The sequence below is a fragment of the Myotis daubentonii genome, chromosome 7 (assembly GCF_963259705.1).
Source record: "Myotis daubentonii chromosome 7, mMyoDau2.1, whole genome shotgun sequence".
Taxonomy (NCBI): domain Eukaryota; kingdom Metazoa; phylum Chordata; class Mammalia; order Chiroptera; family Vespertilionidae; genus Myotis; species Myotis daubentonii.
Window position 1 is genome coordinate 51,357,096 of NC_081846.1, and position 21,996 is coordinate 51,379,091.

Genomic DNA, 21,996 nt, shown 5'->3' on the forward strand with positions numbered 1-21,996 from the left:
GGCTCTGCTCTGTGCGTGACAGGGGGTGGCGCCGCAACCTCCCCATTGACCCTGCCTTGAGTGTGACGGGGCGGTGCCCCAACCCCCCAATCGGCCCTACCCTGAGCGTAACTGGGGGTGGCATCGCAACCTCCCGATCCGCCCTGCTCTGTGCATGACAGGGGGCAGTGCCCCAACTCCCCAATCGGCCCTGCTCTGAGCCTGACCAGGGGCTGCACCTAGGGATTGGGCCTGCCCTCTGCCACCCGGGAGCAGGCCTAAGCCAGCAGGTCGGTATCTCCCGAGGGGTCCCAGACTTAGAGAGGGCACAGGCTGGGCTGAGGGACCCCCCTTACCCCCTGAGTGCACAAATTTTTGTGCACCGGGCCTCTAGTGTATATATATATATATATATATATGCTTAAAAGAAGTAAAAATATTTCATAACATTTCTCTATTAAAAGGACAAAATTATGTAAAATAAGGACTATTGTCCTTCTTTCCCCACAAAATTCCAGAATGGTTTTCTTGAATCTTCTTTAGGGCACAGGATGACAGAAGACACAAGGTACGCGAGCTACAGCAGCAGCGCAGGGTAGCTGGGATGATTTTCGTACTGTTTTTAGGGTATATAGCAAGCTTAAGCTCTATTCTACATATATATATATATATATATATATATATATATATATATATATATATATCCCATGTTCAAAGGCTGTTAAATCGCATTGTTTACCCATATCTTCAGAAAAAAATCACTTCTACTGTCATGGTAAACAATCTGCTTCCCTATTTATAATGGTCTGGCCCTCTAGCAACTTCAGTGTGAAATTATAGCTAATTTGACTACAAACGTCAGGTGGTCATAATAATATGGCCACTCAGTGTATACTGTAGCTAAAACTACTATTATTTTGTTATAGCAGTCAAATTAATACTTTCATACCAAAGAAAAAGTTATTTAGTCCTGGCTGGCATGGCTCAGTGGTTAGAGCAGCAGTCTGTGCACCGGAGGGTCACTGGTTAGATTCATGGTCAAGGGCACATACCTGGATTGCAGGTCCTATTGCTGCCCCCAGTCAGGGCTGTGCTGGAGGCAACCAATGGGTGATTCTCTCTTATCATTGATGTTTATCTCTCCTTCTCCCTTCCTATCTCTGAAATCAATAAAAAACATTTAAAAAGATCCTTGTGTGAAGATTAACAACAAAAAAACTATTCAAATACAGGCTTCTCTTTAATATGTTATTTATCAAGAGTACATATTTTGACTCTTAAAAAAATGTACAGGCTCAGAACTAACCCATATAGAGATCTATAAAGCCAAAAGAGAATTAGGAAGGCTTAGCTGGGCAACAACATGGTAGAAAATATGTGTATAAAAGAAGGAAAATGGGTGCTAGAATTTAAAATATATATATATATATATATATATATATATATATATATATATATATACTAATAAAAGAGAAAAATGGTAATTGGCGTACGACGATACCCTTTTCATTGGCTAATCAGGGCTATATGCAAATTAACTGCCAACTAAGATTGGCAGTTAACTGCCAACAAGATGGCGGTTAATTTGCATATGTAGGCACAATGCAGGGAGGCGAAAGGGAAAGCAGGAAGAAGCCCCCTGCCACTGACAGTGATTGGAAACCCAGGGGGGAGCTAAGAGCTGGGGGGCAGGGCAAAGGCGGCCCTGGGGCCATGATCGGAGAATCAGGTGCCTTTTCCGCCCTGGCCAGTGATAGCAGGAAGTAGGGGTGGAGCCAGCGATGGGAGCTGGGCACGGTCGAAGCTGGCAGTCCCAGGAGCTAGGGGTCCCTTGCCTGGGCCTAAAGCGAAGCCCACGATCGCGGGGCCGCTGCAGCTGTGGGTCCCCGCTGCCCGGGCCGGACGCCTAGGCCAGAGGCGTCAGGCCTGGGCAAGGGGCCGATCCTGCGATTGAGGGTGATGGGGGTCAACGCCTGAGGGCTCCCAGTATGTGAGAGGGGGCAGGCTAGGCTGAGGGACACTCCCCCCCCCCACACACACACCCAGTGCACGAATTTCGTGCACCAGGCCCCTAGTGTGTGTGTGTGTGTATCTATCTATCTATCTATCTATCTATCTATCTATCTATCTATCTATCTATCTATATCTTTTTGTTCAATTTGAGCCATACTCTCTTTTCTGACAGTCACAGTGACTTCAGACAGTATTTTTTAATATGGGAACTATGGTAGAGGTATAATCAGATGGCTATTAGAAAGGAGACATTTCAAGATAGAGGAGAAAGACCAGCAGAGAGTAGTTCTGCCTGACTTTCAAGATTTGTAAGAGCAGGGGGACGTGTTAAATGATCTGAAGAAAATTCTCTAAGTGGTAAAGCTAAGGGCTCTGAAGAGCAAAATAAACATTCTTCTCTGTAGAAACATTTACTAGCACACATAGACATAGCAAGTGGGGAGTCACAGTAACAAGAGCAGAGAGTAAATGAGGCCACGGCAGGAGAGGCACACACACGCGCATGTGCATACAAGTATGAGGCTAAAATGTGGTGAGACTTTAAAAGGGATGAATTTTTTCCCCCGATGGTACAAACTGTGCAAGAACAAGAAAAAATAGAAAATATTGTAAGAAATTGTTCTAAATTCTCTTTAATAAAGAAATGTTATTTGCAATTAAAAACAAAACAGCTCAAATATCTCATCTGTAAGACTTTCTTGGTCCAAATCCTTTTTAAACAGTAATCTTTTGCCTCTGTGCTGCTTAGCACATTGTTCCTGATTTCTACGAATTCACTTTATTCTCTACTACACATTGTTTGCCTCTTCCTTTCCCATCAGTAAACCTGGGAGTTCCTTAAGGGCCAGACCATGTTTTATTTTTTGTGTGTCTTCTATTTTTAGCATATCAAATGGAAGAATACTTGAAGAATATTGTGCCTGCTAGGAGGAAAGTGAGATGAAAAGCCAGAAAAGAAAGCCAGACTTGGCATCGATGGTATTTCAATGAAAAGATTGAAGGAGGCAGGCAGAGCACAAATAATAATATTTGGTGGGGCGCCTGCAGTGAGAGCTGCCAAGAACAGCTGTGGATGAACAAGACTCAGCACAGTACCCAGGACTACAATGATCCAAGACTGCTTACCAGGAACTGATAGTCATTTAGTTTGGCTTTTGATTTCCAGCTTAAGATGTGTCATAATGTGGTCATACTCTTAAGTTCTTTTACAACCGAGAAAGAAATAAAAATAGAATAAGAGAAGTGAGATAACAATATGGTGGTAATTTCTCTCCTAAAGTATAAATTTGAAGACAAGTATACTAGAAAGAGGTCAGCTAAAGAACTGATTATTATGTATATGATCATATATGTCATACGCAAATATATATGAAAGAGAGGATAAAAATGCAGGGTGGTAAACAAAGTTTGAGGCCATCTAATCCATAGACAATATTAACATTTGGTTGTAGAAAAGGAATTATAATGTAATATCCTTCAGATAAACTCCTTTTCTGAAAATATGTGGGCATCCTTTGAATGAGGAGGCACTTTACAAATATCAGATGTAAGATTTCAGCCACTGCACTTATGGGATACCAATATTATTCTACCCACTATGGGCTAACATTGCAAAATACAATGGAAAGTTATAAGGATGTGCTTACAATATTTCATGAATTCTATGGTAATATTTAAATAAGATCTTTTCTGTTTTATTAACCTGCTGAACAATTTGTAAACAAAATGAACATTTATGTAGTTTTGATTTGAACAAAAGTAATCTATTTGGAAGTGACAGAGACATCTGAGATACTAAGTGCTGAATGATGTACCATATCAACCCCATTGGACATATCCTTCTTTCTGAGTAAATCATAGTTTAGTATTTAAAGCAATGGGCTTTCAATTGTATGACTTAGGTTCCCTTTATAATATCATTTTTACCATTCCCTACATGACCTTTTAATTGGGTAATATATGGCAAAAAGCCACTTCGGACCTGTAATTATTGTAAGTAAATATGCTTTATTTAATTATAACAGCATCTGCATAGATTTCCAAAAAATAAAAAAATTAAAAATATTTATTCACTCTAAAATGCTTCTTTTTAAAAATTCTTTATTGTTTAAAGTATTACATAAGTCTCCTTTTCCCCTATTCCTTCTTTTCCCCAGCCACTCCCACCCCCCCAGCACATGCCCTAACCCACCTACTGTCTGTGTCCATTGGTAAAATGTTTCTTTTTTTCTATTTTTGAACAGTAGAGGATCAAATACTTTAGATAATTTTTAGAAGGTTATACAGGCATAAGCTCCAGTTGGATCAAATTGATTAAAAAACACACCTGTAAAATGTATAAGTGTTTGTATGCTTTATGCTGTGACAGTTATAGAAAATCATGTAACAAGTAATTACTAACCACCAAGCTGCCCTTAATTCTACTTAAAAAAACTTTTTAAATTAACTTTTGTTTATGTGACTTATAAAATCCTGAAAAACAAGAGAAAAAAGGGGGTTGCATTTCTTTGGGTACCCACTTCATATAGATACACCTTCATCTGAGAATTTTTCTTGGATTTCCAAGCCTTATTCTTATTAAGAGTTTATTCCTCCAACTAGAGTAATAAGCATAGCCCAATTCATAATTCACTAGTAATTTTGAAAGAACTCTTGAAACTCTTTAGCCTTGTAATTTCTAAGTCCTTCTGATTTAGGTGGTTGTATAAGCAATTCAATAACTTTTCTCAGATTGAACTACTAGGGAAATAACCCAGGTCAAAATTACCTACATGAGGATATGTGCCAGTGAATAAACTCTAGGATACAAGACAAGAATTTCTGAGCCTCCAATTCTTCTCTTTTTTATAGTTTTTCATTGTGTATGTAGAACTTCATAATTGATTCAGAAATATATGTTCTCTCTCGATATTTCTGCCATCTTCTTGATTTTGCCAGTAGCTATGAGGTACAATGTTGAGGGCAGAAATCATGTGGTCCCCAAACCTAACTCACCAATGAGCACTGTTTGCTTCCCAGGCTCACAACTAATGTAATGAAATATTGTGTGGTTCAATGTGATTCCATAGTTGTGTGCATTTGACTCAAAAGGAGCTTAGGTAAGAGGAAAAAAATACCTTGTGATTTTTAAATTCACAATTCAATAAATGAAAAATTAGGACACAGAAGAAGGGATTATCTTATAATAAATCCCTTATCTACTCTGCATCTTCCTAGGACCAATTTCAGATAAAATTGTAAGTTAGAAGGCATTTGGCTTTAATTCTCTATTTTGTTGCTCTTTTCCTTGATTTTATTGTAACAGTTCTGTAATTCAGACAATGCAGAGCACTACGGGGGCCCTAGGTCCCTTCTGTTAGAGACAAAGTCATTCCCACTATCTTGGGTGTACCTGATAGTTTTATGGTTTTAAGGCCCTAATAGTAATCATTCCAAAAGAAGGAATGGGAAGTGGGGGTCTAAATGAAAAAAAAAAATGTTACAGTACTTTTGAACAGCCTCCTGAGCTCATACCACATAAACAACATTCATCAGGGTAATTCAGCATAACCTTGATATATACTTCTTTTTCCATCCTCTAATACAACAATTTTCAATATTTTTCATCTCAAGGCACACACAAGCTAAGTATAAAACTCTGCAGCATACCAAAATATATATTTTTGCCAATCTGACAAAAAAAGTATAATTTTGATTCATTCACACTGTATGGCTATTGTTATGTTGGCTGTTGTTATTTTATTTGACAATCTAAGGGAAAAGAGGTCAGTGCCCCTGACTAAATAGTCATATATTGCATGTTTTAAAAGTTCTTGTGGCACACTGGTTAAAAATCGCTCCTCTAAATCATCCTGTAAGCCCAACTCAGAATTTGGTTCTCTGGATAAACCCATTATAATTAATCTCAGAGCATTTTCCATCCCCATGAAGGTTATTATTTCTAGAACCCCCTAATCCTTCCACATATATAATTTGCTCTGTGTGGGCTGTAGACAGGAAGAAGAGATGAAGGGATAGCAAAGATCTCCTAGTAGTGGCTACGCAATTATATGAAATAGTTTAATCTGTGTAAATCGTCAATTTGTTTAGTTCTTGGTTCATATTGTCTTTCTACTGCTATTGCTCCTGAACAGCGCAGTGGCCTAGCTTTGTGAATTTCATGGAGCCCAATTAAATGACCGTCCTATTTGGGTGTTAAATGTTAGCTAATGTTAATGACAGTGACAGCTATGTTAATGAGATAATACACTTCTATTTTCAAGAGGTAAAACAAAAAGGATACTTATAGTTTTTCAAGCAACTGCTTGAAGACAACACAGCAAAAAGCCCTACCACCACTGTGTTGAAAAATCACAGATGGGATATTTTTGTTGGTATATCATATGTGACTATGGTCTGCGTACAAAGATCATTGAGCATCACACATTTTGAACGGTGTTTTTTCTGTTCCTGTGATCTGTTTTCATTTACTTATTGCATCTAACATTTTGGCAAGCATCTTGCGGTTTTGTAAATATCACCTAGACAATATAAAAGTAATTTTTATAAGAAATAAAGAGTTCAAGGCAAGAGCAATGATCAATGTTCTTACTTTTTAGGCAATACAAATAAAATCTGTACAATGAAGACTTTGATTAAATCATATGACCATGATCTGATTTTATACTTAGACAATGAAATCACACCCACAAAGATTTCTGTAAGTATTAAAATCAAGCCTAGACTAAAAATTACACATCAGAGAAGGAAAAGGAGGTTTCATTGAGCAGGTTCTTCGAGACTTCAAGCGAAAGGTGTATGGATAAGAGTGCAAACGCTGGCCTGAGGATGACCAGAGTTTGAAGCTGGTTCTGCCACTTATACTACCCTGGAAAAGTCAGCAACCACCTCAGAAACCCAGTTTCATTATCTGTAAAATTAAGATTAAAAGTAATGCCCATTTCCTAGGGTTGCTGTGAGAATTGTGTGTTAATACATGTAGCGTGTAGTAGTAAACGTTTTTAAAATCTCACATTTCTTTCACCGTTTGAAAAGAAAGCCACCCTTTTTTTATGATGTTGCAATAGATTCCATTTCTTAACTGGAAACTTTAAGAGATGCTAACTGGAACAGTAGCAATTGATTTTCTAACACCTATTTTTATCACTCGCTTGTTGTCTGTGCTTTGTGCCGGAGCCAAGCACAGGCCTCCACCCTGCAATGCGTTTCCCCTTTTCCTTTCCTAATTCCATATTCTGAGTATATATGTATATACTCTCAGTCCAATCGACCTGCATTATCTTCTCTTCCCCACTTCCTTACCCTCCCTCTCTTAGACTTTTAAGCTTCAAGTTACTATTTTTTCTAGTAAATTGTCCTTGATAAATGTTATACAAAAATTTCCAGAAATACCTGTGCCAGCATTTATTTCTCTGTCCTGGTATTTACATAAAAGTCACATTATTGATGTTCTGATAATGCCTAGAATTCAGGAGAATAAGCCCAAAAGACATCAAACATTTGCTGTGACTATTTCCCATAAATCTTATCTTGGAGTGCACTCTTAAAAGCTCTCCCATGCTTCCATTAAGATGGTCTACAAGACAGCTCTCTGCAAATGGCCCACGCTAATGAGCCCATGGATATTTTTAAAGCCTGATGTGGTCAATCAAAGGGGAGGCAGCTGCCAAGACACTCCCTTCTCCGCAGCTCTGAAGCACTTCCTGCAGAAACCTGGGCCTGGCTGAGAGGTACCACAAGGCCCAGTCTTACCTCCTCAGTCATAACATGTCAGCAGCTCTTCTTTCCTGCTCCTTTTACTCTCACAAGAAAAATACCACTCAGAAAAAGACTAAGTGTTCAGCTTTACAAAAAAATCTAAGAGAACAAAGTTCTGACATCAGCCATAGAATTTTAATACTAAGGTTTATGACTCCAATACAAAAAGCTGTGTGCATGAAAGAGCTAGTGAGCAAATACAGCGTATTCACTGTGAACCCAAGTCATTTAATATTTATCAAGTTTCTCTCATTTAAAGTGGAATCTATGTGTCTTTTGTTTTTTTTTTTGTTTTTTTAGCAGTAGACTTTACTATATTTTCCAAATTGGATGCAAACTGTGAGGGGATGTTTTCAGAATTCTGAAAAGTGATGCTAGAATGAGAATAGGTGATGTTGCTGTTTTCAACAATAATTATGGGAAACAATATAATGTAAAAATACAGGTTCCAGTCAGACTAACATAAAGATCTAAAGCTGGCCCCACTACTTATTAGCTTTGTGATTCTCGGCAGCTTCTTAAAATCAGCATCAGGTGCTTCCTAGGCTGTGCTAAGTAAGATAACGCATAGAATATAAGTGCGGTACCGCGCACTGAATGTTTAATGAAAGGTCGATAAATGACAGTTATAACTGCTATGGCTATTATTCTCAAGCCTTATTATTTTTTTGTAGAAATAATTCCAGCAAGACTGGAGAGTATAAGCTGGAAATGTTTATTTCCATAGCAACTGTGACTGAATCTCAGAATGTTCCCTGAATAAGTTTCCACTACCTACACCAGGAGCAATGAAGAGATATTTGGTAAATTGAATATAGACTCAAAAAGAATGTCATTGGATTAGGTAGGCTTATTATTATTATCACTATTACCAGTGAATAGAAAGTCTTGGGGAAGGTGCACCCTAGATCCACTATACCTTCTTGTCATACACCTGGCAACTTTCTCACAGTTATGACTTGAAGATACTTGAATTTGCATCCCTAATCATGATCTTTTCCAGACTTCTCTCCCACTCTACCAAAAACAGACCTACTCTCTGTACATGTATTTTGCAGAATAACTATTAATAAAATGTGTGTTGCCCCTCATTGAAAACATCATCATCATCATCATCATCATCATCATCATCGCTAACACTTTTTGGACTTTTACTAAATATCCAGCACAATGTAAATCATTTTGCCTGTATTCACTCTTTGAAGCCAACATCACTCTTATAATACAGGTACTATTTTTTAATCAATATTTATAGATGAGGAAATGAATGTCAGAGATACTACTTGGCTCTGAATTGACAATCTTTGATGAGAATTTGAGAAATTATGCATTTGGAGTCCAGACATTACATTTTTAACTAATAGAGAGAACTAGATAGGCCACCTATATGTGGATTGTTTTAATAATCATCCCAAAGGGATTTACATTAATGGTGGGAATTTCAGTCATGGGGTTGAAAAAAATATTTTAGGACAGAAAAGCCTCTGAAAATATACTGCCTCAAAGCCTGCACATTCTGTTGACAAAGTAGGGTTGACCTCACCAACATTAAAAAACAATTAGCACAGAAATACCACAAATGTAGACATTTAGCTTTATAAATAACATTTCATGATATCAAATGGCTACCTAGTATGCATTTTAAAAATGTTTCCGATAAATCATTCCTTCTAATTTTTCATTCTTTTGTGACTTTATTTTGAAATTTTAAGTTAGAATATTCCTTTTGTAATGAGATATTCTAGAGTGCTCACGTTCACATTTTAAAGTCAGCTTTTAATATAACTTTTTAAAATCATTAAGTAAATAAATATTCTATTTATTTTTCCAATATTTTACTGCCAATGAACCAACATACACAACTCCTTACTTTAACCATCATCACTTATTTTTACTTAGTCCCACATTATTAAACTGCATTTTTTACAGATCTAATGTACTATACTTTGAGTGCTTTATCTGCTTAATCAAGACATCCCAAAATGACATTAATTGACATAATTCACGTGATTTCCCTTGTTGTTTTGTTTGGGTAAATCTACAAGCTAAAAGTATACTATTGGACTTTGGTATGCCAATGGTAGTACACAAGCACAAATACTGAAAACACAAAGACGTCCTCAAGTATAAAGCTATACATAACTCAGGCAAAATAGGACTACCGGAGGCATGTTATAGTTGGAGGGAAGAAGGATTACTTGACTCTCATGCAAATTATAATACCTATTCTCATGTTTTCCAAATGAAGAAACAGTTTGAATGATGTAACCATGGTCAGAGCTACTTAGAACTAAAACTAGATTGAGGATCTCTGGCTCCTCGATTGGGGCTTTGCAGTTATTATAAACTTAAGGGATTTGCAGTAGAGCCCCATTCTCAGAAATTTAGCTGATGCACTTGGGAAAGAAAAATCATAGCAAATCTAAATATTTTTTTTCCCCGACGGCTCCTAAACACAGGCAACTACTTCACCGATGATCCACTGGAGAAACAATATTCTATTCTAACACCACTGGGGGGGAACCGTTATGTGGGACTTGCTATATGTTGTATTTTATAAGCACAAGAAGCAATTTCCATTGCTGATTTTCCTAAATGTCATTGTGCAGCCTTGAGCCTAATGCTAGGAAGATATGTCTCCCTACATTTTAGGACTTAGGTAATAAATCTGTGTGAAAGGTTTTATACGTAGCAGAGCAGCTCCCTCCTTGCGATGTATTGAAAGTCAGCCCTCAACACGAGGGTTTGTAATATTTCTTCTTTTTGTATATACAAATAAAATAAATTAAAAAAGGAAAGAGAAAAAAAAGAAAAACAAAAGAAAGAAATTTGTATGAAAGGAGCTGAGGAAAACAGTTGACAATGTTGGTTGGCTATCACTGTGGACAAGATGAAGGCTCTGAATGACTATACTAAATTTTGTTCTACTTAATGACTAAAATTGGCCTGAGAGTTTCTAACATGCTACGGCCCTCTGCTGCCTTTCTCTATTAAGAATACAGTGGTATACAAAACAAACACAGAAACATGAACAAATATACTATAAAATAGCTGTAAACTGTGGTATGTATTATGAAAGAAAAGAATGGGTGGGCGTGGTGGGGGGGGACACATAGACTTTTATCCCAAGTGCGAGGTATGTGAAATGTGTTAAAAATTATAAAACATTTCAAACCTCCAGATAAAACATGCACTTACTACCCATACTTAATGGATACTAATACTTTGCCATATTCACCTCTTATGGCTCCTTTAAAAATGCATATAAAAGTGAGAAAGTACAGCTAAAGCATGCACCACCCATCCTTAACACCCTTATCTCTAGAGATACCAGTCCTCACATTTGAATAAGAAAGTGATGTGATCCATGAACTCCTGCAGAGGGAAGAGCCTGTGACTCCTGAGAGAGGAAGCAGAGAGAACAGCTGGAGGCTCCTGTACCCGTGCAGGGGAGATGAAAGTTACATGTGATTGGGAGGTACAAAGCAAATGGAGAGAGGTAGACAGGCTCGAGACATATTTATATAACACATGAGTGTGGGAGAAAAAACAAATACATAAGAAGACCAAAGAAACTTTAAAAAAAAATCTAAGCAGGTTGAAATAGATAAATCTAGTAAGTTCCCTTTTATAAGGTCCTGATCATGAATTTAAACAAAGCCAAATGACAACTACATGAACTATACTTACATAATGTTAGTGATCTGACTTGGTAATGCCTTTTTCCCTAGCTGATTCAAAGGATGGTGAAGGTGAAAGCAACCTGGATTGCTTCAAGTGCGTTATACAGCTACTGCATAAAGAGTGCACAGCATCCAAGTAAACAGTGATGCTTCTGCCTGGGAAAGCTATATATACAAGCAAATGAAATCTTAAAGGAACATGTTCGGAATACATAATTACAGTGGGGCCCTATTTAAAACACAGTTCAGCATTACATGTATGGAAATATAATAATCAATAAATGAGGATTCTGATATATCACAATCATAAATTACAAAGTTAGCTTGTAAATTGGTATTTATTTCCACTAATGTTCATGCCATTATAAAGTCCTACACTAAATGTGTCTTTTTTCACTTATATCATTTAGATGTACTAAACAAAGGACAATCCTCTACATAGCTAAGTGTTATATGTCAAGTACTTAATAGTAATTGAACAACACCAGTTTAAGTACTGAGAAGAACATGAGCTTAAGCTCTATAAATCTCCAAAAAGATAAGGTATGTATGCAAATAACAACGTAAAACAGAATACAGTAAGCATTGGAGAATGCTAAAGATTATTAGGCTGTGAGTTTCTATAGGAACTGGATCATGTCTCATCCTATCTAATAAAAGAGAAACATGGTAATTAGCCATACCTCTGCTACCCTTCCCATTGGCTAATCAGGGCAATATGCAAATTAACTGCCAGCCAAGATGGCGGCCGGCAGCCAGGCAACTTGAAGTGAACATGAGGCTTGCTTGCTTCAGTGACGGAGGAAGCGAACGTTCCCTGCATGCCGCTGCCGGTCTCTGAGCTTGCAGTTTGAAACATCGTTACAAATATAGAAGCTAAACAAACTCCAGAAATCTGCTTTCAGCCAGCCGGGATCTCAGAGCTGGAGTTGAAACAGTGTTTCGATTATAGAACCCAAACAAACCAGATACCTGCTTTCAGCAGCCGAGGCCTCAGAGCTGGAGCCAAGCCTCAGAGCTAAAGCTGGCCCAGAATAAAAAGAAAAAAAGAAAAAAAGGAGTGGTTGGGAGCTTCAGTCACTCGCCAGCCTGAAAACAGCCCTCAGCCCCTCACCCAGACTGGCCAGGCACCTCAGTGGGGACCCCCACCCTGATCCAGGACACCCTTCAGGGCAAACCAGCTGGCCCCCACCCATGCACCAGGCCTCTATCCTATATAGTAAAAGGGTAACATGTCTCCCAGCACCGGGATCAGCGGAGCCACAAGGCCTCCCGGCACCGGGATCAGCGTGACAGGGGGCAGCGCCCAAACCCCCTGATCGCCCTGCGGCTCTGTGTGTAACAGGGGGCGGGGCCACAACTGCCCTATCCTCCCTGCTCTGTTCCTGACAGTGGAAGGCGCCCCAACCCCCTGATCAGCCCTGCTCTGTGCCTCATAGGGGGGAGCTCCCCAAACCCCTGATTGCCCTGCGGCTCTGTGTGTGACAGGCTGCGGTGCCCCAACCCCCTGATCGGCCCTGCTCTGTGTGTGACAGGGTGCAGCGCCCCAACCCCCTGATTGGCCCTGCCCTGAGTGTGACAGTGGCAGCGCCCCAATGCCCCCCCCCCCACGGGCCCTGCTCTGTATGTGACAGGGTAGAGCCATAACCTCCCCATCGGCCCTGCCCTGAGTGTGATAGGGTGTGGCGCCCCAACCCCCTAATCCGCCCTGCTCTGTGTGTGACAGGGGGCGGTGCCCCAACTCCCCTATCGGCCCTGCTCTGTGCGTGACAGGGGGGAGCTCCCCAACCCCCTGATGGGCCCTGCTCTGTGCGTGACAGGGGGGAGCTCCCCAACCCCCTGATCGACCCTGCTCTGTGCGTGACAGGGTACGGAGCCTCAACCCCTCTGATGGGCCCTGCTCTGTGAGTGACAGGGGGCAGCGCCCCAACCCCCTGATTGGCCTTACTCTATGCGTGACAGGGGGTGGTGCTGCAACCTCCCCATCTACCCTGCCTTGAGTGTGACGGGGGCAGTTCCCCAACCCCCCAATTGGCGCTACCCTGAGCGTGACTGAGGGTGGCATCGCAACCTCCCGATCCGCCCTGCTCTGTGCATGACAGGGGGCAGCGCCCCAACTCCCCCATTGGCCCTGCTCTGAGCCCGACCAGGGGCTGCACCTAAGGATTGGGCCTGCCCTCTGCCACCCGGGAGCAGGCCTAAGCCAGCAGGTCGTTATCTCCTGAGGGGTCCCAGACTGCGAGAGGGCACAGGCCGGGCTGAGTGACCGCCCCTCTCGCCCAAGTGCACAAATTTTTGTGCACCGGGCCTCTAGTCTTATATGTAAAAACCTAATATGCTAAGTGTCCAGTTGACTGGTCAGCCATTCAACTAATCAAAGCATAATATGCTAATGATATGCTAAGACCACTCAGCAGATCACTATGACTTGCACTGACCACCAGGGGGCAGACACTCTGACCCGTAGGTTAGCTTGCTGCTGGGGTCTGGCCTATCGGGACTAGGTGAGAGGGGGCTGGAGCCCTCCTGCAGCCCCTCCCCGGACCTGATCATGCACCAGTGGGGTCCCTCAGCCTGGCCTGCACCCTCTCACAATCTGGGACCCCTCAGGGGATGTCGGAGAGCCGGTTTCATTTTCTCCAAAACTTCTTTAAGTTTTCAGGTATTTTGAATAAAAAAGAAATATGAACTGAAGAATTTGGGAGAAAAATGGTTAAGAGTCTGGCCTTGCATATATGCATAACCCATGGACACAGACAATAATGCGGTGAAGGCCTGGAGAGGGGGAGAGAGCAGGATGGAGGGGAGTCAGTGAAGGAAAAATGGGGACATCTGTAATACTTCCAACAATAAAGATAAATAAATAAAATAATAATTCTGAGAGGGAAAAATAAACCAAGCTAATAAAGTTAAAACAAAACAACAACATACAAGAGTCTGGCCTTTAGATAAAATTAAAACAAAACAAAACAAAACAAAAATACCTGAAATAATGGAGCAAATGGTGAAGGGTAGAAAAAGATGTAAAGACAAGAAGTGGGTGCTATGTTTGGGAAAACAAGAGGAGGAGGTAAAAAATAAAAGTACATAAGGGGAGGAAGAAAGTGGAAGAAAAAGGGGTATGGCCTGAGTTGGGAATTTGACATTTTGGAGTTGTAGAACTCTTCTAGTTTATGAAAATATTCTGGATAAGGCTGTGGACATTAGCAGCTGAGTGAAGTGGTGGTCAAGGACTTGAACGGAATAGGTGGAGGTGATCAAGGAAGTATGAGACTGATGGTCCAATGAGCCATGACATGGTTGCTGACATCATGATTTTGTGGGGAATACTAAGATGGAAGGAGATAGAAAACTATCACCAACTTATTTGAATGTTGGTGAAATACCAGGGGATTCTGAGAAAATGGCAAAGAGGGTGAGTAGAATGAGAGACTTGGTAAATATTTCATGGGGCAAGAAATACTTGACATGAACCTTGTAGTACATATAGAAGTTCACAGTCAGAGAGATTGGGAGGCAGAGGAGAAGACTTTTAAGCCTGAAGGATGGTCTAAGTAATGTCAGGGGAAGCAGGAATGGTTAACTTTCTGATTCATCATTAATGGATCTCTCGCATGAAATGATCTGAAACAATTACATGGTTCCAGTCAATGGGCTTTACAGTATTTTCTAAAAGGACCACCAGCTCATATCTATCTCCCTTCACTCATAATTATCTGAACTCCCGAACTCCCTTATCCCCAGCAAAGCAAACTCAACACCTAATGATTCAACTGGTCCATGTCTGGTATTTATATATGTGACCTGGTGTAGAAGATCTCCAACTGGTTCCATCGGATCTGACAAGGCCTGGATAATTGGGTTCTTTTCAACATAAGGGGCTGCAGAAAGTCTAATTTCTTAATTTAATAGTAGCTTTTCAGAGGTGTCTTAAACTTGCTTATCTTTCCCTATTTGGACATGGCTCTAACGTAAGATGGTATTTGATCCTTGTTCTGAGAATTATACTTTCACAGAGTAGAAAGGAGCTTTGGAGGGTCATGTGGTCCCACCTCCTCTCAATCAAAGACTTTCCCTAAAAATACTGCGCTCAGTTTCAGCCTGAACACTCCTCACATATTGAAAAATCACTAATTCAAGGGTAGATCGCTACATTTGTCTTTGCTGTAGTAAATTCTTAAATTAACACCACAATGCAGGGGAGACTTGATCTGTTACTGTTATCGCCAAGTTGTATTTACTATTTGTAGTTTATCATTTTGACCTGTCTGAAAGCACCTACACTGAGCCTGTGACAGATACACTATATTTGTTGAAACCAAATCTAAATCTTCAAGGCATCTTAACTGCTCAGTAGAGAAGAGATATATTTCAGTCATACTTCCAGTACAGTATAGTTTCACATCAAAATCTGTTTTCTATTGATTATTTATTTCCAAATCCATTATGAAATGTGTAACCAGAGGAAGACTCTGACTTAGGTGCACATGGTAGCATATTTATGCTCAGCGTATTTAGAGAGAAAAGAGAAGAAAGGAAGCAGGGAGAGAGGGAGTGAGGTAAAAATAGGTTATAATCTCAGCCCTTGGGTATATTATAAATACACCTGAATGTTAATTCCTACTTTTATAAAATGAGTACAATATTATCTCCTAATTCACAACAATTTTTGGATATCAAATGAGCTCAAGATAATAAAAGTATTTATAAATTTGAAAATCTTATCCCTTTGTAAGACATCCATACTTGCTTTTAGGTGCAATTTAGAATATCTGTCCTTTTACTTCTTGATATTGTCACTTCCTAAATACTATACATTTATTTGTAGAAGCACTCCATTTCAGGAAAAATAATGTGTTCCTCTGGAAGGATGTTTCATCACACAGCTTCTCATTATTCGTGTGAAGTGCCAAGAACCTCGAGAAGACAGGAGAAAATATCAGTCCTCTCTGGCTTCTCTGTAGCTCTCCTTTCGACAGTGCTCAAGTATAGGCTGACTGGCTATAGCTCCACAGGGATTTGATGAAGCAAAGTGTTCCACAGCAATACAGAATCCAGCCGCTTCTGTCTCAAGGGAAGTATAAGATACGACCTTGGTTGATCGCTCTTAGGTATGCTGGTTGTCTGGCAAATCTCAGAAATCCAAGGAAAAAGGCATAAACCTTTATTGGTTTGCATTTTGAAGCTTTCATTATCATAATGTGATGTGCTGCAAATTGAATATCTTTACAGAAAGCTTAGAACAGCATGGCATTTCCTACTAAGATAGCCTACTGCCATGTTCCAAATAATCTTATCAATTCCTGTATCTGTGATGATAACAAAATGTCATTATGCAATATGTTAGTGCTTATAAAGCACTAAGTACATAGGATATTTTAAATCTGAAAGATGAGTTCATGATGAGTGAGATTTAAATAACCATATTTTTAATACTCTCAATGTGAAAGTAAATTTGATTTCTTCATGCTACACACATTTCATAGCCATCAAAAATCCTTCTTTCCTCTAAGATCATCATTTTATTTCTGAAAGTAGGGAAATATATTAAACAAAGAGGATTCCTTAATAATAACACTTCCAAAAGTGTATGTTCATAGATTTATATACAGATAAGACCACTGCAGGTAAGTACACATTTTACCTAGATGGAAAAATAAATGAAACATTTTCTAAAAATGTGTGCAAAAATCGTTGCACTAGCAATAATATGAATAGATTTCTAGAAACAAAAACCCTTTTAACTGCTCCTCTCACATTGGTTAGTTAACATGCTTAGATCTTTTTTAAAAATATATTTTTATTGATTTCGGAGAGGAAGGGAGAGGGAGAGAGAGATAGAAATATCAATGATGAGAGAGAATCATTGATCAGCTGCCCTCTGCACACCCGACACTGGGGATTGAGCCTGCGACCTTGGCATGTGCCCTGACTAGGAATCGAACTGTGAACTCCCACTTCTTAGGTCCATACTTAACCATTGAGCAACGCTGGCCAGGCCATGCTTAGATCTTTTCTACAGTAAATATTCTAGGTAGATTTTTTTATATTTTCATTCTTAGCAGACTATTAAATAAAAATCACACTCTTAATTAAATCAGTCATTTAATTATCTTTAAAAATCATGAAAAATCTCGTTGGATTTTATTTAATACAAAGTTAAATCAGCAAAGGTGGAGGTGGAGGTGGAAGAGGTTATAGGGGTCTAAATGGTGATGGGAAAAAAGAAAAGAAAAAACAAAAACAAAGCTAAATCAGCAATTTAGTAAGCTCATCATTACTAACTACCACTGATAATAAATAATGAGCTCAAACATTTTAAAAACTTTTTGGACATCTTAAAGTATATCTATTTTCTTCAATGGGAAAGATAATTTCTGCTGGCCATAACACAAAAGTCTTTATTAGTTACAGGGTTACATGCAGTAATCATAAAGTACTGCATGATTGAGCTGATCATGACATTTCAATTTGCTATTTGCATATGTACACAATCTAAACTAATTTTAGTTTAAACTTAAAACTTATTTGCTGTGGGATGCACAGAATAGTAACAGAAATAAAAATTAATAAATATGGAAATTAATCCATAATTCTAATACTTTAACAAATCAAATCAATTTCAGTTTTTAAGGCATCTTAGCATTCTTTGTTCTTATGCATCCATAGACTTTTCTGACACTATAGGTAAGTTTTGGTTTTTAAATAGTCATAAAGTTTTCATAAATATAATGAAAATAAATAAATTATATATGTTACCATAACTTAATGTATCACTTCCCCACTCTTAGATGCTACCTTTTTCATCCCCACCTTCAACCCATGATTTTTGGTACTACTATCAAGCACCAACATTTTCATTTATGAGTCTTTCCCCTTTATTTGTGATGTTTCCTCCTGCAGATAAATTACTTTAAATATAGACTTACAGACATGAACATTTTGGCTTTTATATTTCCAAGTGCTTTCTAAATATCACTACCACCAACAGCAACGATATCTGTACCTATGATTTGCACTGCTACCTTCACCAGCACTTAAGTATTAGTATTTTTCATTGAATAATGGAGCACTAATTTCATGGAGGTGAAATTTCCATGATTATTGAGTTGTATTGATTTTACAGAGAGGAAGGGAGAGTGAGAGAGAGAAACACTGATCAGTTGCCACCAGAACGTGCCCTGACCGGGAATCAAACTTGCAACCTTTCAGTGTATGGGACGGCACTCCAACCAACTGAGCCACATGGACAGGGCTCATAATTATTGTTTTAATCTGTATTATTACCATTGTTATGAGATGCTTAAAATATTTTCTAATCATATTTTCCATTATATAGGTCAGTGATGGTGAACCTATGACACGCGTGTCAGAGGTGACATGCGAACTCATTTTTTTGGTTGATTTTTCTTTGTTAAATGGCATTTAAATATATAAAATAAATATCAAAAATATAAGTCTTTGTTTTACTATGGTTGTAAATATCAAAAAATTTCTATATGTGACACGGCACCAGAGTTAAGTTAGGGTTTTTCAAAATGCTGGCATGCCGAGCTCAAAAGGTTTGCCATCACTGATACAGATTATCTTTAGAGTGTGTGTCTTAATATTTATTGAAAAAATGTATTTTTTAAAACTCTATCTAGAAAGTAACCTATATCATATTAACTGCAAATATTTTTTTCCGATATGGATTGTTTTACTTTTAAGCTGTTTTTGTAGTCGATAAGTTTAATATTTTTGTATTATTAAATGTGTTAAGTATATTGCAATGTGAGATTTTTCTGTTACTTCAAGGCTCATATAATGATTTACTAAATGTCTGGAAAATATGCACCTTCCCCCATGATTTGTTTTTATTTTTTTTTAAGAAAATTTATCTAATTAATCCATCTGGAATGTATTTTGGTATATGTTGTGAGATGTGTATCTAAGTTACTTTATTTTAAAACTCTATTAAATTTATTAAATACTCATTTCCCTTCCCATTGTTTTATAATGCTCTATTTTTATATATTAAATTCTTTTATATAACATGTTGAGATTTTCCATACTTTCTTAGATCTAGCCAGTATCAAAAAAGTTAAATTATATAATTTTCTCCTATGATTTGATGTCTAGAATGGCTTTTCAACATTTATGGATTCTTTAAAAAATATCCCTTTATTCTTATTAGCTTATTTTTCCAAATAGATTTTATCATTCTATCACCTTCTAAGAAAATCCAGTTGAGAAATTTATTGAGATCATACTCTTACATTTATAAATTAATGTGAAAAGCTTTACTTATCATAATAACCAGAAAGGTAACCTCTCTTCACTAATTCAAGCATTCTTTTATAACTCACTAGAGGCCTGATGCATGAAGATTCATGCAAGAATGGGCCTTCCTTCCCCTGGCTGCCAGCACCACCTTCGCTCCTGCCGGAGCTGCCTTTCAGCCTTCCCACGCTGCAGAGGCCTGGAGAGGTGCTGAAGGCCTGCGCGATGACTTCAGCATCCCGCCCGCCCCCAGCCACTGTCACCTGCGTATGCAATTTAACCCGCCATCTTTTTTGGGGATTAATTTGCATACTCACTCCTGATTGGCTGGTGGGTGTCATGAAGGTGGGGTCAATTTGCATCTTTCTCTTTTTTAGTGTAGATAATATTTTAAAGATATGTTCAATATTATATAATTAAGGGGCAGAATGGGATAATGAAAAAGTTGAAGACTATGGAGTGGGACAAATATATGTATCTCTAGGTTCAAATCCTGTGTGATTTGGGGCAAGATGTTTAGCTTCTCTGAGCCTCAGATGTATCCTATGTACATTGAAGGGAGTGGTACTTCTAGGATGGCTATATAAAGCCATTGGAGCATAACATATATACGATAAACGTTAGCTATGATATTTTACTATAGCATGTGTTTAGAATTTGACATTTTACAAAGTTCTTTCATGTGTTTTTATCTCATCTGCTCTGTTGATCTTTACAAAACCATGTTAGTTGATAATGTCATTGTTATTATCACTATTGATATTAAGACAAAATTGGTAAAATTCTTTTGAATCAGAAACATAAGATCATATCCTCATAACATATGTAAATGCATTTAAATCACCTACATCACACAATAACCTTGTCCCTAAATATTTTGTGATTTTTCCCATTATAATAGTTGAAATTGCTCTTTCACTATAATTTCTTTTTTTTATTATTATTTCTTTCTTTCACTATAATTTCTATTAGTTTTGTTTATTTAAAGGAACAATGTTGATTTTAGTATATTTGTTTCATGTTCAACAGTTTTATTGAGTCCCTTATCACCTCTTAAAAATATGGTTAATTCTTTCGGTTTTCTGGGTTGTCATATTTCCAAAATAAATTCTATATTATAGAATCATATTAACATACTCAGCCACTTAATTGAAAAATGGAAAAAAAAAACTAAGACTAGTTATCTATCATGATATGGTATATTACAATCTGCCTGTTAGAAACAAAAATTCTATTTATGAGATTATTTATCTGTTACTAGTAAGTTTCCTTTAGCTTGTAGGTTGTATTACTTTATGAATTTTTCTCATCATTCTTTCAAACCTCATAATACCTTGACTGATAGGAAAACATGATGTTACAGTGTGGAAGAAAAGGAATCAAAGAGAAACCAAACATTTTTTTTCTTCTTTGTGGTTTTTAAATATTATTCTTGGGGATGAGAGAATAAAGGGATGAGTAGGAAAGAGGACTAAACTGCATGTACTTGCACACTTGGGAGATTTTTGCTGTTTTTTTGTTCTCTTAATGCATAGCTGGCTGAGCTCCTTTTCATCCTAACCTAGACTTTCAGTTCCCCAGAATATTGTCAGGTATAGGAGGATAAATTATTTTGTGCCTTTACTTGTCTTTTCCCATCTACTCCCAGAGTAGAGTGTTTCCTTCAAAAAGTCATAATAAAATGTCTTTTTTTTCCCCATTGAATCAGTTGGTCAACAAAACCAAATAATCCACTGCCAACAGCAACCTAAAGGAATCCACTGTTACCGCCGACATATTTCATTTTTACTTAATCATGATTTGTTTTTAGATCAATTATAAAAAAAATGGTAATGAAGGCTAAAAAAAATGACCAAGTTGATGCAATTATTTTCACTGCAGACCCAGACAATTGGCTTCAGGTACGGATTCTGTACTCACGGGGGAAATGATTAGAGGTGGATGGATTGACACTGTCCCCACTGTCAGCACTTTCACTGCTGGAAACTTCATCATCAGATTCCCGCACGGAGGAGCAGGGCGAGGAGCCGTCAACTTCTTCAAACTTCCTCTTTAAAATTCCACTCATAGCTGCAGCACTGTCACATGTACCTGGAACAGGAATGGGAGCAACGAAGCGTTGAAATATGTGACCGCTGGATGTGCAGCCAAGGTCCCCGGAGTCATGTCTAAGTGGCTTTTTATACATGAGCTTTACCTTGGAAAGATCACCAAGCAGGTTTTCTCAAAAAATATCTTCAAATTAACAAAAATGACTTTACATTAAATATGGGCATTTGAACATTTGCTTACCAAAATGTAC

At 38.3% G+C, this 21,996-nt stretch overlaps 1 protein-coding gene across 2 annotated transcripts in view; it reads right to left on the reverse strand.

The window, feature by feature from the left end:
* CSRNP3 (cysteine and serine rich nuclear protein 3) overlaps positions 1–21,996 on the reverse strand; it is a 160,695-nt gene that overhangs the window by 43,642 nt on the left and 95,057 nt on the right. For both annotated transcript variants that reach the window (XM_059704237.1, XM_059704238.1), the window contains one exon: positions 21,615–21,785. In XM_059704237.1, the coding sequence (XP_059560220.1) occupies positions 21,615–21,785 (171 nt within the window). The remainder of the gene's footprint in view (positions 1–21,614; positions 21,786–21,996) is intronic.